Source organism: Bombina bombina, chromosome 6 (genome assembly GCF_027579735.1).
Source record: "Bombina bombina isolate aBomBom1 chromosome 6, aBomBom1.pri, whole genome shotgun sequence".
NCBI lineage: Eukaryota > Metazoa > Chordata > Amphibia > Anura > Bombinatoridae > Bombina > Bombina bombina.
Window position 1 is genome coordinate 544,398,146 of NC_069504.1, and position 18,852 is coordinate 544,416,997.

General features: G+C 42.5%; 1 protein-coding gene across 1 annotated transcript in view; it reads right to left on the minus strand.

Annotated features, from left to right (window-relative positions):
* Window positions 1–18,852, minus strand: part of AP4E1 (adaptor related protein complex 4 subunit epsilon 1) — a 330,072-nt gene that overhangs the window by 43,175 nt on the left and 268,045 nt on the right. The window contains exons 17-18 of the mRNA XM_053719333.1: window positions 3,996–4,514; window positions 3,695–3,885 (exon numbers count right to left, since the gene is read on the minus strand). Of these exons, the coding sequence (XP_053575308.1) occupies window positions 3,695–3,885; window positions 3,996–4,514 (710 nt within the window). The remainder of the gene's footprint in view (window positions 1–3,694; window positions 3,886–3,995; window positions 4,515–18,852) is intronic.

Sequence of the window (18,852 nt, forward strand, 5' to 3'; positions counted from 1 at the left end):
ATTGGCTGCTGAGAAAATCTGCCTCCCAGTTGTCCACACCCGGAATGTGGATCTCTGACAGCGAACTTCTCATTCCACCCCACCCCACCCCCGATGGTTGATGTAAGCCACTGAGGTTATTTTGTCCTATTAGAATCTCCTCATCCGGATAGGCTTGCGTCCGTAGTCACAATCTCCCAGGATAGTCTTAAGAAGCATGTCCCTAGGGACTGATGATCTGGACAGAGCCACCAAGAGAGCGATTCTCTCGACCGCCTGTCTAATACAATCTGTTGAGACAGATCTAAATGATTGCCGTTCCACTGCCTCAGCATGCACAGTTGTAAAGGTCTGAGACGGAACCTGGCAAATGGAATGATGTATATGCTGGACAGCATGAGACCAATCACCTCCATACACTGAGCAACAGAGGGGCTCAAAGAGGTCTGGAGGGCAAGACATGCTGAAGATAGCTTGCAACGTCTCTGGTCTGTTAGAAATATCCTCATGGATATGGAGTCTATTAAAGTGCCCAGGAATTCCACCCTGGTACTTGGGATAAGAGAACTCTTTTCCAAGTTTATCTTCCATCCATGTGATTGAAGACGACTGAGAAGGGACTCAGAGAATTCTTCCGCAAGACGAAAGGATGGTGCTTGCACCATAATATCGTCCAAGTATGGGGCTACTACAATACCCTGAGTTCTGGCAATGGCTAGAAGAGCCCCCAGAACCTTCGTAAATATTCTTGGAGCAGCAGCTAGGCCAAATGGAAGGGCAATGAACTGGAAGTGCTGGTCCAGAAATACAAACCTCAGGAACTGAAAGTGTTCCCTGTGAATTGGAACATAAAGGTAAGCGTCCTTCCAGATCTATAGTGGTCAAACTGGTATTCCTGAATTAAAAGGAAGGATGGACCTTATCTCCATCTTGAAGAAAGGGACACTGAGAAATTTGTTTAAGCACTTTAGGTCCAGAATTGGGCAGAAAGATCCTTCCTTCTTTGGAACCACAAAAAGGTTTAAAAAAAAAACAAAAAACCTTTTTGTTCGAAAGGCAACGGGACAACAACTCCTAAGGAGGATAGATCCCGAACGCAGCCTAGAAAGGCAACCCTCTTTTTTTTGCTCTGGTAGACAGATTCGAGAGGAGGAATCTGCCCCTTGGCGAGATTTGAAGCCTATCTGGTATCCCTGAGATACCACCTCCAGGACCCATGGATCCTGTACGTCCTTGAACCAGGCATTTGAAAAAAAGACAGTCTCCCCCCTACATGTTCCGATCCCGGATCGGGGGCCGCCCCTTCATGCCGATTTGTTTTTGGCGGGCTTCATATTCTGCATGGATTTATTCCAGGACTGAGCTGGCTTCCAAGTACTCTTGGGTTGCTCGGGCTTTAAGGAGGATTGTTGTCGTTGGGGTTTGTCAAAACGAAAGGAACGAAAATCTGAAGATTGTCGTCCCTTAGACTAGTTCTTCTTATCTTTCGGAATGAAGGCACCCTTGCCTCCGGTAACCGTAGAAATAATTCAGTCCAATTCTGGACTAAATAAAATCTTTCCCTTGAAGGGAAAAGAAAGGAGTCTTGACTTAAAAGTCATATCCGCAGACCAAGACTTCAACCAGAGCGCCCGGCGGGCTAGGACCAGAGGCCTTTGCATTTAGGACAATAATTTACATGCTCGCATCACAGATAAAAGAATTAGCAATTCTCAGAGCTTTAATTCTGTCTTGAATATCCTCGAGGGGAGACTCCACCTTAATGAGTTCTGACAAAAAAATCGCACCAGTAGGTAGCCACTCCGGCAACTGCAGCCACCGATTGAAACAAAAATCCCGTATGTTGAAACATCTTTCTCAGAAAGGTTTCCACTTTCTTATCCATCGGCTCTCTGAATGAAGAACTATCCTCAAGAGGTATAGTTCTACGTTTAGCAAGCGTAGAAATAGCACCATGCAACTTAGGAATGGAGTCCTACAAATCCAGTTCAGAGTCCGGGACCGGGAACAACTTTTTAAAAGTAGACAAGGGGGAAAAGGAAGAATCAATTCTTTCCCATTCGTTTTTAATAATGTTCGCCATCTTAACCGGGACAGGAAAAGTCAAAGGAACTTACGTGTCTTTGTATACTCTGTCTAATTTAGGTATCACAGGTTCTTCAGGCAGCGCGGCCTCTGGAACCTCTAACATAGACATAGTTATTACAAGTACAGCAAGTAATAGGAGCTGTGCAACACTTTCAAAAACGAAAGTGAAACTTAAAAATTTAAATAATCTTACCTCCAGGATCCATGCTGTGAAACAGAACACAGCCTCTCAAAGGTGACAGTCTTATAGCAGTGCTCCTGACATGGACTTGAGTGAAAGAAAGCAGGCAGTGAAATTCGTCAACACGGATTGCTTAGGAGCTGTTAGAAGTAGTCTGGATGGTTTCGCAAAAAGCTTTCCCTGCATCTCCAGACTCTAACTTTCATCAATACACTCACTGAGAGGATGACATGACTACTTAAAACTCCAGTCCTATCTCAAAGGGCAGATACCTTTTTTCAAGACACTCTGAATCTTCTGACACTTATCTGCCACCTCCTAACGTGACGAAAGGCAAAGAATGACTGGGGTAATGAGGAAGTTGGAGGGATATTTAAGCCTTTGGCCGGGGTGTCTTTGCCTCCTCCTGGTGGCCAGGTGTTGTATTTCGCAACAGTAAGGAATGAAGCCATGGACTCTCCCTTTCTTAGGAAGGAAACAGGGAATTTAATTGTTAGCTCAGATCTTCCCACACTATGACCCACTGGTCACATCCAGCCCTCTGTATCTATACATACATACATACACACACACATATATATATATATATCTATATCAATATCAAAATAACAAGAGTATTGCATTGAGAAATTATACTTTATTGGACTAACTATACATTTATAGGATGACAAGCTTTCGGAAGAATGTCTTCCTTTTTCAAGTCTGAAGCAATTCTTCCGAAAGCTTGTCTTCTTATAAATGTATACTTAGTCCAATAAAAAAAGTATTATTTCTCAATGCAATATTCTTTTTATTTTGATATCTAAATCTCTGGACTAACAAGGCTAATCCTATATATATATATATATATATATATATATATATATATATAACCAAACAAAACCATCAGATATATGTAGAAATATTTATTTATGAACAGAACCTATTCTGTTATTTGAAGTACACTGGAATGTGAAATATAAATATTTTCAGGTTAGGTTACTGCAAATGAGAATATGTGATTATGTTTGCGTGAGAGTGGGATTTTTTTTCCACTTTTTTTCTCCATTGACTTTTATGGGGGAATACGTGAATGTGCACACGATATTCTAACTTTGTTTTTTTTGTGCTTTTCAGGTTAGTGCAAGAGTGAAAACGGTTTATTTTCCCAATATGAGTGCAACCCAACAAGCATAAAAAGCTTACTTTTTAATTATCACTCAAATTGAAGTGTAAATTTGCACTCCACTCGTACTCTGGCACAGCATCTGCTAGTCAATTATTTTCTGCATAGTTACCTGCTTTACCTGACTATTCCCCGTTTGTTGTCCATGGCCCTGCAAAAGTGTCATTTTAGCAACATTTTAGTAACTTACTGTAGTCCTAAGTTAATGCAAATTAATATATATCACTTGTATTCTAAAATAGCCCCTAGGATGTGCAACGCAGAGAAAGAAACTACTATACCTGATAAAATCTAGTAGTTCACATTCTACAGAAAAGTTTAGGTGGCATGGCACATCCAGCTCAGTGCGGTAATATATGGAGCCAGTTATAACACCTTTAAAGCAAGGATTCGTCATCTGTATATGGCACCAGCAGTGCTGCACATCAAGTGCATCTAGACGTGAAATTTGCCAATGAAGATTTTCGGAGACCTACAAGACACACAAAATGTATTATTCTCAAAGTCTTGGAATCCATGACATTCTGATTAATTTTATTGTACAGTACATAAATCTAAATGCCTTTTTATAACAGGACTTACACTCAGGTTTTCAGAACCTTCTGTTTTCAGACTAATACTTTTAATTCCTGATGAGGTCTTATTGACACAGACAAAGGAAAGCTGCAGAGTGTCTTCTTTCCATACTTTGCATGTGTAGATATTTAAAGTGTCATCACTCACAAGCTCTTTGATTGCGGAGTGAGAAAACTGAGCAAGCTCATAAGGTAGGAGAGATATGGAAGGCACGCTGTGATTTTCAAGTACTGCTGAAGAAGTTTGTGCTTGATGGAAAGTATCTATATGAGAGTTTTCAAATAACGAAGAGAGCTTTTCAACCACTGCAATTTCACCTAATGGTTCAAGTCTTTCTGGAGATGCATAAGAGTCAAATGATCTAGAAGAATTCAGTGATTCATCACAGGACAAATTTTTCTGTATGTGGTTTTGCCCATAACCAGAAGAATGAAAAGTTTCAGTCAAGTGGTTTTCCGTAACTCTATTTCCACCGATTTTAGATTTTCTTTTGTGTCTTGGTTTGGTCTGGTCTATTTTATCCATCTGCATGGGGTAAAAAAAAAATAAAAAAAAATACAATCTATAAAGCAAATTTCTAAAACAGGACAAGTGTATATTTCTGCTTTGTAACTGAATAGAAATTATAGGACATCTATTTTGTGGTTGCAGAACGCAAGGAAAATTAGTTCATATGAAATGTCACTGTTGGGCATATATGCTAATCTCACTAACTTTAGTGACATAGAAACTTCTAATTGTCTTTATGATAACTTCCTTTGTTGTTAGGTAAGCAGGGATGTCTTGTCCCCAACAAAGACTAAGTTAACAGAACAGGAATGAGAGCCACAAAACAGGTGTGAGCCTTCATTTTATATCACTTTCAAAATGAAAAACAAAATGTATGCTTACCTGATCAATTATTTTCTTTCCTGGCATGGAGAGTCCACAAATCCATTAAATTACTAGTGGAAATTCAACTCCTGACCACCAGGAGGAGGCAAAGAACATCCCAGCAGAGATGTTAAGTTTTACTCCCACTTCCCATAAACCCCAGTCATTCAGCCGAAGGAATATGGAAAGAAAAGAGGACACAAGGATATAGAGGTGCCTGAGGTTTAAAAAATTGACAAAAGCCGTCTTAAAAGTAAATTAAGGGCGGGTCGTGGACTCTCCATGCCAGGAAAGAAAATAATTTATGAGGTAAGCATAAATTTGTTTTCTTTCCAATGGCATGGAGAGTCCACAAATCTATTCAATTACTAGCGGGAACCAATACCCAAGCTAGAGGACACAGAATGGAAGGAAGGGAGAAAAAAAACAGGCGGACCTAAACAGAAGGCACCACAGCTTAAAGAAATTTCCTCCCAAAAGAAGCCTCAGTTGAGGCAAAAATATTGAATTGAAGAATTCTGAAAAAAGTGTGCAATGAGGACCAAGTGGCCGTCTTGTAGATCAGAGCCACAGAAACCTAATTTTTAAAGGCCCAAGAAGAAGAGACAGTCCTAGAGGAATGAGCCATAATCCTTCACAGGAGGCAACTGTCCAGCTGTTTCATAGGCCAACCGAAAGATATGTCTCAACCAAAAAGAAAGAGCAGTAGAAATGACCTTCTGGCTCTGATGTTTATCAGAAAAACAACAAAAGGGCAGTAGATTAAACTTCAAAGCACACACTACGTCTAGGATATGTAACAGACAGAATGAAATTGCGGTCCGAAATTACCCAGGGAAGATTTCCAATTTGGTACGAAGGACCCCCTTATTCGCATAGAAATCAAGGTAAGGGTCACACTGAAGAGCTGAAAGCTCTGAGACACTATGAGCCAAAGGAGTAGCTAAAAGAAACAAAACCTTTTAAGACAATCATAGAGCATAGGCTCAAAGCAAAGCCTCAATAAAATATAAAAAATCTTAGATGTGCCTAAATAAGTGTCAAGTGTGAAACCTACACAACAATAAAATGTGAAAATCAATAAAATTTATCGAAATATAATTTGGTGTATACCACTAGTGCTAAAAGCTAAGGTGAAACACACCTGTATAATATAACAAGTGTTGACGTGATCTTAATATACAGCTATAAATTAGCACTATCACATATAGTGAGGAATCTAATAGCAATAGCTATCACTGATAACTATTGTATATTCAAAGGACACATGTATGACATCTGATATGGCAAAAACTATAAATATCGCAAAGTGACAACCAAATGTATCACAAACATTGATATCTATACATAACGATATATAAGCCCAAAAATGTTATAAATACTTATGGATGGAACAGTTCAGGGATGATCCCAATGAAAAGATGAAAGAGAAAGTCCATCAAAAATCCTCGTTGATGAACGGCAGATATATCAGACCAAAGGCTGCAGGCTTCTTCCAGAAACTTGATGGCAATCCAAGTAAAACAAATCTATAGAAAGGGAGAGCAGAAGAAGGCGCCACAATAGTGCACAATCAGTGTAACTTGGTCTCCACGCACGCAATAATGATTGTACTTACAAAATGTAAAGCACTTGACAAGTGCCACAAATGCCTGCTGGACCTTTAGCAGCTGTCCAGAAAGCTGTCCTCACGATATGCAGAGGGTCCCACACAAAGCAGTGCTGCCACAAGACAAGCAAGTTCTGTCCCTAGAATGACTCATCCACTATAATCAAAACTTAAGTCGTGTATGTTCATTGTTTTTTATACACCTGATGAAGCGGTCAGTGCGACCGGGAAACGCGTTGTGTATTTCTTATATGTTTTAATTAAAGTCAATACTGTTTTTAGACATTGACTTCACGACTTTTTAATCAGTCCTGCCCGAGCGATACAATTTCCTAGAATTATCCTAGTTTGCAGAAGGGGTCTACATCATACATTCTGCTTATATTGGAGGAGTCGTTCTAGGGACAGAACTTGCTTGTCTTGTGGCAGCACTGCTTCGTGTGGGACCTTCTGCATATCGTGAGGACAGCTGCTAAAGGTCCAGAAGGCATTTGTGGCACTTGTCAAGTGCTTTACATTTTGTAAGTACAATCATTATTGCGTGCGTGGAGACCAAGTTACACTGATTGTGCACTATTGTGGCACGTTCTACTGCTCTCCCTTTTCAAAGCAAAGCCTGCTGCAGAACCTTAAGGACAAGATTAAGGTTTCACAGAGGAGCAACAAACAAACACTGGTCTGATTTTGACCAGGGGCAGAAAAAAAAAGAAGATGGAACATCTTGAATTCTGTCAGACGTCTATGCAAAGGCATCGAAAGGGCAAAGATCTGTCCCTTCAGAGAACTTCAAAGAAAAACAATTTGGTAGACCAGATCACCTATTCATACAGTCCCCATAGATTGTGTGTACTATGTGGGGATAAAAGTGCTGGTACGTAGGGAGTATTAGTAACACAAGTGATAATATCCGTTTGTAATAAACAACAACAACAAAGTTTGTTGTCAGTTGACACCTTGATACAATTCAGCCTGTGTGCCTAGAGCAAAATAATCTTTGAATGAGTGAGTTAATGCATACATAAACCACCTGATACGGTACAGTCCGTGCAGTATACTGGGTAACAGGGCTCAAATTCCTTAGCAGCTATATAGCGTAAGATAATAGCATTCACCGCCCTACCACAGTATTGTTCGTGTACTCACAGTCAATTCTGAGGGAGACTGGCGACTCCGGTGATCCTGGGCTGTCTCGCGGTCCCTTCCTTTGGGTTGAATTGCGGGTATGCCTAACACCGCTCGCCGGAAGAACTCCTCTCTCACAGGTAGATCCAGACGCACACAGGCCTTGGCGTGACTCACTGCTGACGTTAACGATCCTGATTGGTTAACCGTTGCACACCTTCCTTCCTCCCATTGGACAATAGGTACCAGCACTCACTCCTTCAATCCGATCCTCGGCATAACGGCAAAAATAATCCAAAGAGAAGAGAGCAAGTCCGAGGTCAGATATAAAAGCCAAATACTTTATTGTAAAAGTTAAAATCCGACATGGGGACAGAGCACAAAAAAATCCAAACACCTAACACTGTGGCTTACGCGTTTCGGCCGTAGCCTTACTCATAGCCAATATCACATTGCTGATCTATTCAGTTTAAAAAGGCCCCCCTGGGCTGTGATTGGTTAAAAAAACAATAGGCGTGTTGGACCTGTGATTAGTTACCTGTGAAACTAACAAATATCTACTATAAGTCAATCCAGCATAACAAAACATTTAAGGCATAAAAAACTTCAAAGAAGTTCTTCAGAGAACTTAACTTATAAGCCCTCCTCCAGGTCCTCCTGAAAAAAGGTCAGAAAGAGAGGAACCTTTACCCCACTCCAAGGGAAACTTCTAGAATCACCCCAGAAAAGGTAGGAACGTCATACCTTAGGTAAAACTTGAGATACCAGCTAAGGAGCCTGAAACATGGTATCAATAACCATGTCAGAAAAATTTTGTCTAGACAATGCTAAGCAAACATTCTCCCAGTCGTCAGTTTCAGAGAAGCTAGGTTTAGAGGTAGAAAAAGGACCCTGAGTAAAAGGTCTCTTTTCAGGAAATATCCACAGAGGAAAAGCCAACATCCTCACCCGGCCTGCAAACCAAAATCTGTGAGACCAAGCAGGAGCAATCAAATCACTGCAGCCTACTCCTGATCAAGATGGGCTATAACCCGAGGGAGAAGGATAAACAGATGAAAAAGATAGATGAGACTGAAGTTCCATCGAACCCCTAGAGCAGTGCTTTCCAAACTGTGTGTCGGGACACACTAGTGTGTCGGCATCAGTGTGTAGGTGTGTCCCTGCTTCAGCACAAATTTTTTTAAATTGTAATTTTTAAAAAAAAAACCAGAATTTATGTTTACCTGATAAATTACTTTCTCCAACGGTGTGTCCGGTCCACGGCGTCATCCTTACTTGTGGGATATTCTCTTCCCCAACAGGAAATGGCAAAGAGCCCAGCAAAGCTGGTCACATGATCCCTCCTAGGCTCCGCCTACCCCAGTCATTCGACCGACGTTAAGGAGGAATATTTGCATAGGAGAAACCATATGGTACCGTGGTGACTGTAGTTAAAGAAAATAAATTATCAGACCTGATTAAAAAAACCAGGGCGGGCCGTGGACCGGACACACCGTTGGAGAAAGTAATTTATCAGGTAAACATAAATTCTGTTTTCTCCAACATAGGTGTGTCCGGTCCACGGCGTCATCCTTACTTGTGGGAACCAATACCAAAGCTTTAGGACACGGATGAAGGGAGGGAGCAAATCAGGTCACCTAAATGGAAGGCACCACGGTTTGCAAAACCTTTCTCCCAAAAATAGCCTCAGAAGAAGCAAAAGTATCAAACTTGTAAAATTTGGTAAAAGTGTGCAGTGAAGACCAAGTCGCTGCCCTACATATCTGATCAACAGAAGCCTCGTTCTTGAAGGCCCATGTGGAAGCCACAGCCCTAGTGGAATGAGCTGTGATTCTTTCGGGAGGCTGCCGTCCGGCAGTCTCGTAAGCCAATCTGATGATGCTCTTAATCCAAAAAGAGAGAGAGGTAGAAGTTGCTTTTTGACCTCTCCTTTTACCGGAATAAACAACAAACAAGGAAGATGTTTGTCTCAAATCCTTTGTAGCATCTAAATAGAATTTTAGAGCGCGAACAACATCCAAATTGTGCAACAAACGTTCCTTCTTTGAAACTGGTTTCGGACACAGAGAAGGTACGATAATCTCCTGGTTAATGTTTTTGTTAGAAACAACTTTTGGAAGAAAACCAGGTTTAGTACGTAAAACCACCTTATCTGCATGGAACACCAGATAAGGAGGAGAACACTGCAGAGCAGATAATTCTGAAACTCTTCTAGCAGAAGAAATTGCAACTAAAAACAAAACTTTCCAAGATAATAACTTAATATCAACGGAATGTAAGGGTTCAAACGGAACCCCCTGAAGAACTGAAATAACTAAATTGAGACTCCAAGGAGGAGTCAAAGGTTTGTAAACAGGCTTAATTCTAACCAGAGCCTGAACAAAGGCTTGAACATCTGGCACAGCTGCCAGCTTTTTGTGAAGTAACACAGACAAGGCAGAAATCTGTCCCTTCAGGGAACTAGCAGATAATCCTTTTTCCAATCCTTCTTGAAGGAAGGATAGAATCTTCGGAATCTTAACCTTGTCCCAAGGGAATCCTTTAGATTCACACCAACAGATATATTTTTTCCAAATTTTGTGGTAAATCTTTCTAGTTACAGGCTTTCTGGCCTGAACAAGAGTATCGATAACAGAATCTGAGAACCCTCGCTTCGATAAGATCAAGCGTTCAATCTCCAAGCAGTCAGCTGGAGTGAAACCAGGTGCGGATGTTCGAACGGACCCTGAACAAGAAGGTCTCGTCTCAAAGGTAGCTTCCAAGGTGGAGCCGATGACATATTCACCAGATCTGCATACCAAGTCCTGCGTGGCCCCGCAGGAGCTATCAAGATCACCGACGCCCTCTCCTGATAGATCCTGGCTACCAGCCTGGGGATGAGAGGAAACGGCGGGAACACATAAGCTAGTTTGAAGGTCCAAGGTGCTACTAGTGCATCCACTAGAGCCGCCTTGGGATCCCTGGATCTGGACCCGTAGCAAGGAACTTTGAAGTTCTGACGAGAGGCCATCAGATCCATGTCTGGAATGCCCCACAGCTGAGTGACTTGGGCAAAGATTTCCGGATGGAGTTCCCACTCCCCCGGATGCAATGTCTGACGACTCAGAAAATCCGCTTCCCAATTTTCCACCCCTGGGATGTGGATAGCGGACAGGTGGCAGGAGTGAGACTCCGCCCATAGAATGATTTTGGTCACTTCTTCCATCGCTAGGGAACTCCTTGTTCCCCCCTGATGGTTGATGTACGCAACAGTTGTCATGTTGTCTGATTGAAACCGTATGAACTTGGCCCTCGCTAGCTGAGGCCAAGCCTTGAGAGCATTGAATATCGCTCTCAGTTCCAGAATATTTATCGGTAGAAGAGATTCTTCCCGAGACCAAAGACCCTGAGCTTTCAGGGATCCCCAGACCGCGCCCCAGCCCATCAGACTGGCGTCGGTCGTGACAATGACCCACTCTGGTCTGCGGAATGTCATCCCTCGTGACAGGTTGTCCAGGGACAGCCACCAACGGAGTGAGTCTCTGGTCCTCTGATTTACTTGTATCTTCGGAGACAAGTCTGTATAATCCCCATTCCACTGACTGAGCATGTACAGTTGTAATGGTCTTAGATGAATGCGCGCAAAAGGAACTATGTCCATTGCCGCTACCATCAACCCGATCACTTCCATGCACTGAGCTATGGAAGGAAGAGGAACGGAATGAAGTATCCGACAAGAGTCTAGAAGTTTTGTTTTTCTGGCCTCTGTCAGAAATATCCTCATTTCTAAGGAGTCTATTATTGTTCCCAAGAAGGGAACCCTTGTTGACGGAGATAGAGAACTCTTTTCCACGTTCACTTTCCATCCGTGAGATCTGAGAAAGGCCAGGACTATGTCCGTGTGAGCCTTTGCTTGAGGAAGGGACGACGCTTGAATCAGAATGTCGTCCAAGTAAGGTACTACAGCAATGCCCCTTGGTCTTAGCACAGCTAGAAGGGACCCTAGTACCTTTGTGAAAATCCTTGGAGCAGTGGCTAATCCGAAAGGAAGCGCCACGAACTGGTAATGCTTGTCCAGGAATGCGAACCTTAGGAACCGATGATGTTCCTTGTGGATAGGAATATGTAGATACGCATCCTTTAAATCCACCGTGGTCATGAATTGACCTTCCTGGATGGAAGGAAGAATAGTTCGAATGGTTTCCATCTTGAACGATGGAACCTTGAGAAACTTGTTTAAGATCTTGAGATCTAAGATTGGTCTGAACGTTCCCTCTTTTTTGGGAACTATGAACAGATTGGAGTAGAACCCCATCCCTTGTTCTCTTAATGGAACAGGATGAATCACTCCCATTTTTAACAGGTCTTCTACACAATGTAAGAATGCCTGTCTTTTTATGTGGTCTGAAGACAACTGAGACCTGTGGAACCTCCCCCTTGGGGGAAGCCCCTTGAATTCCAGAAGATAACCTTGGGAGACTATTTCTAGCGCCCAAGGATCCAGAACATCTCTTGCCCAAGCCTGAGCGAAGAGAGAGAGTCTGCCCCCCACCAGATCCGGTCCCGGATCGGGGGCCAACATTTCATGCTGTCTTGGTAGCAGTGGCAGGTTTCTTGGCCTGCTTTCCCTTGTTCCAGCCTTGCATTGGTCTCCAAGCTGGCTTGGCTTGAGAAGTATTACCCTCTTGCTTAGAGGACGTAGCACTTTGGGCTGGTCTGTTTCTACGAAAGGGACGAAAATTAGGTTTATTTTTTGCCTTGAAAGGCCGATCCTGAGGAAGGGCGTGGCCCTTACCCCCAGTGATATCAGAGATAATCTCTTTCAAGTCAGGGCCAAACAGCGTTTTCCCCTTGAAAGGAATGTTAAGTAGCTTGTTCTTGGAAGACGCATCAGCCGACCAAGATTTCAACCAAAGTGCTCTGCGCGCCACAATAGCAAACCCAGAATTCTTAGCCGCTAACCTAGCCAATTGCAAAGTGGCGTCTAGGGTAAAAGAATTAGCCAATTTGAGAGCATTGATTCTGTCCATAATCTCCTCATAAGGAGGAGAATCACTATCGACCGCCTTTATCAGCTCATCGAACCAGAAACATGCGGCTGTAGCGACAGGGACAACGCATGAAATTGGTTGTAGAAGGTAACCCTGCTGAACAAACATCTTTTTAAGCAAACCTTCTAATTTTTTATCCATAGGATCTTTGAAAGCACAACTATCCTCTATGGGTATAGTGGTGCGTTTGTTTAAAGTGGAAACCGCTCCCTCGACCTTGGGGACTGTCTGCCATAAGTCCTTTCTGGGGTCGACCATAGGAAACAATTTTTTAAATATGGGGGGAGGGACGAAAGGAATACCGGGCCTTTCCCATTCTTTATTAACAATGTCCGCCACCCGCTTGGGTATAGGAAAAGCTTCTGGGAGCCCCGGCACCTCTAGGAACTTGTCCATTTTACATAGTTTCTCTGGGATGACCAATTTGTCACAATCATCCAGAGTGGATAATACCTCCTTAAGCAGAATGCGGAGATGTTCCAACTTAAATTTAAATGTAATCACATCAGGTTCAGCTTGTTGAGAAATGTTCCCTGAATCAGTAATTTCTCCCTCAGACAAAACCTCCCTGGCCCCATCAGACTGGGTTAGGGGCCCTTCAGAAACATTATTATCAGCGTCGTCATGCTCTTCAGTATCTAAAACAGAGCAGTCGCGCTTACGCTGAGAAGTGTTCATTTTGGCTAAAATGTTTTTGACAGAATTATCCATTACAGCCGTTAATTGTTGCATAGTAAGGAGTATTGGCGCGCTAGATGTACTAGGGGCCTCCTGAGTGGGCAAGACTCGTGTAGACGAAGGAGGGAATGATGCAGTACCATGCTTACTCCCCTCACTTGAGGAATCATCTTGGGCATCATTGTCACATAAATCACATTTATTTAAATGAATAGGAATTCTGGCTTCCCCACATTCAGAACACAGTCTATCTGGTAGTTCAGACATGTTAAACAGGCATAAACTTGATAACAAAGTACAAAAAACGTTTTAAAATAAAACCGTTACTGTCACTTTAAATTTTAAACTGAACACACTTTATTACTGCAATTGCGAAAAAACATGAAGGAATTGTTCAAAATTCACCAAATTTTCACCACAGTGTCTTAAAGCCTTAAAAGTATTGCACACCAAATTTGGAAGCTTTAACCCTTAAAATAACGGAACCGGAGCCGTTTTGAACTTTAACCCCTTTACAGTCCCTGGTATCTGCTTTGCTGAGACCCAACCAAGCCCAAAGGGGAATACGATACCAAATGACGCCTTCAGAAAGTCTTTCTAAGTATCAGAGCTCCTCTCACATGCGACTGCATGCCATGCCTCTCAAAAACAAGTGCGCAACACCGGCGCGAAAATGAGGCTCTGCCTATGCTTTGGGAAAGTCCCTAAAGAATAAGGTGTCTAAAACAGTGCCTGCCGATATTATTATAGCAAAATACCCAAATAAAATGATTCCTCAAGGCTAAATATGTGTTAATAATGAATCGATTTAGCCCAAAAAAAGTCTACAGTCTTAATAAGCCCTTGTGAAGCCCTTATTTACGATCATAATAAACATGGCTTACCGGATCCCATAGGGAAAATGACAGCTTCCAGCATTACATCGTCTTGTTAGAATGTGTCATACCTCAAGCAGCAAGAGACTGCTCACTGTTCCCCCAACTGAAGTTAATTGCTCTCAACAGTCCTGTGTGGAACAGCCATGGATTTTAGTGACGGTTGCTAAAATCATTTTCCTCATACAAACAGAAATCTTCATCTCTTTTCTGTTTCTGAGTAAATAGTACATACCAGCACTATTTCAAAATAACAAACTCTTGATTGAATAATAAAAACTACAGTTAAACACTAAAAAACTCTAAGCCATCTCCGTGGAGATGTTGCCTGTACAACGGCAAAGAGAATGACTGGGGTAGGCGGAGCCTAGGAGGGATCATGTGACCAGCTTTGCTGGGCTCTTTGCCATTTCCTGTTGGGGAAGAGAATATCCCACAAGTAAGGATGACGCCGTGGACCGGACACACCTATGTTGGAGAAATTTTTTTTGGTTTCTGACTTTCCGCCTGCTACGCATATCACATGGTTGACACGTAATTGATACCTAGGGGGTCACAGATCATCTTAACCTATTGGCGCAGCCCAGTGGGAACTGAAACTATTCCGATTGGCGGCACATTGGCTCCTGACTGCACGTGTAGTCTCCTTAATTGGCTCGTGACTGCATGTGTAGTCTCCTTAATTGGCTCGTGACTGCATGTGTAGTCAGTGAGTGGGACAACAGTGTGTTTGCAGCACGGTAGTCAATCGGACTCATCAAGCTCTGAGGGTGGCAGCTTAAACTCTGAGCTGAAGTCAGAAGGGTTTTTTTTGCAGCTAGCTCCCAGTAGTGCATTGCTGCTCCTGCTCTTGATATATGGATAGGAAGTGGAAGCTTAAAAATGCTTGATGATGAAATGCGAGTGTCTTTATCTAATATTCCACTAAATATTCAGAAATTGTATTCATCCCATCAACTTCATACATCCCATTAAAATAGTAAGTAGCTATTGATGTTATTAAACTTTTTTTTAATTCTTGCACATACATACTGTTACTTGTAAATACATTTTGTTATTATATACTTTATGTATGTTTCTGTATCTCTTAAAACAACTTAGTTTAACCTCCAGTTTGTTAGTACAACTGAATTACTGTGTCGCGAAATGATGTAGGTCTAAAAAGTGTGTCACCAACATGAAAAGTTTGGAAAGCTCTGCCCTAGAGCGTCAACCAGAGCCATTGCAGATCCCTTAATCCAGAGCCGAAACTTGAGAAACCTCGAGGTGAAGGGCCCCTTCCCTGGAAGAAAAGTCAGTCTACTAATCCACTTTCCAGTTGCTCACCTCTGGGATGTAAGTGACAGAAAAGTGACAAGTGTGAGACTCCATCCACTGAAGAATGCAAGTCACCTCCCTCATCGCTAAGGAACTCAGTGTTCCTCCTGGGAGGTTAATATACACCACCAAAGAAAGTTATCTGATTCAAATCTGATAAACCTGACCAAACATATTGAAACCAAACAAATCAAAGTCGAACAGATTTCTCTCGAATTTTTTTTTTTTTTAAATCAGCTTTATTTATTATCAAAGTCGTCATGTTACAAATTTGGAGGCGCAGCTCCCAATTGCATAAGATTGCTCTCAACTTTTTAATGGAAGTGAAGACTCCCAAGTCCAAAATCCCAGAGCTCTTAAGGAACTCCAGACAGCTCCCTAACCCGAAAAAGCTGATATTCATAAGCATAATCTCCCAAGAAGGTCTCAGGAATTATATGTCATAAGACCAACGGTCCTGAGAGAGCCACCAGGACAGGGAATACCTTGTTCAGATGTTGAAGACTAACCTCTTAGAGAGATCCGAGTGGTCTGCATTCCATTGTCTGAAATGCTTAACTGTAGAGGTCTCAGATGGAAACAAGCAAAAGGGTATATATGGAAACCTAGACTTCCATACACAGAATCACTGAGGGAGGGAGGGACGGACAGAGGACTGAAGAGAAAAACAGGGAACAAAAGGATTGGATTTTCTAGCCTTTGGTAAGAAAATCCACATGGAGATCGAGTTTTACAGGTAAACCCCACATCGGGATTCGAACGCTCCCATATGCAAGGCTGCAACACTCACCACTAAGCCACAGTGGACTGCTGCCTATGATCATGCCCAAAAAAATATACCCTGGTATATGGCACAAGTAACACAACCAAATTCACCACCCACCCCTGAGTGCGGAAAATCAACAACAGAGAATCCAAAAGGAATCTTGCAAGATGTAAATATGGCACCTGAACAAAGATGATCTTCCAGGTAAGGTGCCACCGCAATTCCTCAAGATCTGGCCACTGCCAGAACCTTCTTAAAGATTATAGGGGTAGAGTTTGCCCAAAAAGGCAAACTGCAGGAATTGAAAATGTGCCTTGAGAATAGAAACACGAAGATATGCATCCTTCCTTCAGATTGAACGTAGAAATTTGGAGGGACATGAGGTCTAAAAAGGTTGAAAAGAACGCTCTTTCATGGGAACTAGTATAAATTGGGAGTAGATCCCTGACCCTGTTCCACCAGAGGAACTGTAATAAATACTTCAGAGAAGCAAAATACTGACAAAGATTAAGAAAACCCTTCTCTATGTCTGAATTGTAGACAATCTTGACGGGAGAAATCTGCCTCTGGGAGGACAAGATTTGAGTCCTATACTGAATCCATGGCGAATCCAAGCCTGCTGAAAGAAGGAAACCTTGCCCCCTACTTGTTTAAAAGTTTAAACGGGCCAGACCCTTCATGCTGAATTGTTCTCAGAGGAAGGCATATTGGATTGCTTACTCATAATCCAGGGCTAGATAATCTCCAAGATTATTTAGATAGGTTGGGCTTTCCCGCAACAAGAAATGTCACAGACATTAAAAATATCACCTCATAATGAGAAAGATTATAGCCCTATATTTCTACAAATAATACATATAAACATATTAGTATCTAAAAACACTGAGAACAACAAATTATGCTTACTTGATAATTTTCTTTTCTTCAGATGGAAAGAGTCCACAGCTGCATTCATTACTTTTGGGAATTCAGAATCTGGCCACCAGGAGGAGGCAGACACACCCCAGCCAAAGGCTTAAATACCCCTCCCAGTTCCCTCATCCCCCAGTCATTCTGCCGAGGAACAAGGAACAGTAGAAGAAATATCAGGGTGAAAAGGTCCCAGAAGAATAAAAATAACAGACGCCACATAGAAAAACACGGGCGGGGAGCTGTGGACTCTTTCCATCTGAAGAAAAGAAAATGATCAGGTAAGCATAATTTATGTTTTTCTTCATAAATGGAAAGAGTCCACAGCTGCATTCATTACGTTTTGGAAAACAATACCCAAGCTATAGAGGATACTGAATGCAAAAACGGGAGGGCACCAGGCCAGCAACCCCACCCAAAAAAAACCTGCTTCGTCCGAAGCCGAGAAATGTTGAAAAAAGAAAAAGCCCAAAGGACAATGACCCGCAGATAGTCCATAAGCCTTTGCTAGAGACCGCAGAAATAGACTCGACTGAGCCAACACGCCTCCAGGAGACACCGCCGCCCAGCAGTTGGTCCCCAACAACCCACCCCTTACAAGAGAAAGGGATCAACTACCAAAAACTCCCAAAAAAAGGATAAGACATGGAAGAAAAAAAACAGGATTCCCAAAAGAATAGTTCCAAATAAAATAATGAACCTCGAGACCCGAACCAAGTTCACAAAGACCTGAACCGGTCTTGAGAAACAAGGCAGGCAACGTCCAGATCCCGGAGAGTACAGAGACCAAAAGTAAGGACTGGGAATCTAAGACCGAGAAAAAACAAAATGTTTCTCAAAAGCATAAAGGGAAACCGAAGACAGAGCCCTCAAGTTACCGATAGCTCAGAATATCGAAATATTCAGAGATCGGACGCGTGCAACAACCCCAGTTAATTGAACACCTGAGCCAACACTACATGCCACAGTCATACCAGGACGACTTTAAAAAAAGACTATTTGCAGGAAAGTAAGAGCAGCTGAAAAGAGACATGAACCCTAATCGTCAGTCCGCTAAACATCCACTAAACAGTGGGCACAACACAGGCCATCCAAAAACCGGCAGTCCTTATCGCATATCGAACATGGAGAAGCACAGAACCTCAAAGAGGTTCACCGATCAAATGATCCATGGACGAACAACAGGTCTCAGATCCTGCTTCACACCGGACCAACCCACACGACAGGCAGATCTGAAAAACAGGAGAACAGAAAGGACCCTAATCACCTACCATCAGGAAAGGAGGAATGGGGTGAACTCGGCCACCCCAACAGAACTTGGGTGCCGACCCAAAAAGCTCCTTCAAATAGGTACTCCCAAAGAATACCCCATAGGAGATGAATACCCCATAGGAGATGAACGTCTAGATGTTTTTCATTTTTCGGCTTTTTGTTATCATCAGTCTCCAGCTCATGTATTGTGAGCATGTGCGCTATTCTTATATGTGCCCATCCCCTCGGGTTGTTTGTCCTTCTCTGGAAGGTCATTGTCCTTTCCTGTGTGCAGGAGGTTGGAACAGTTGTTTTTATCCTGTAAGGGGAGAAGGTTGCTCTTCATAGATCCCTATGAAGACCCAGCATAACTGAAAGTCTCAACATGGAGATTCCAAACTCCACAGATAGAACAGAACAAACCCAGAAGAGC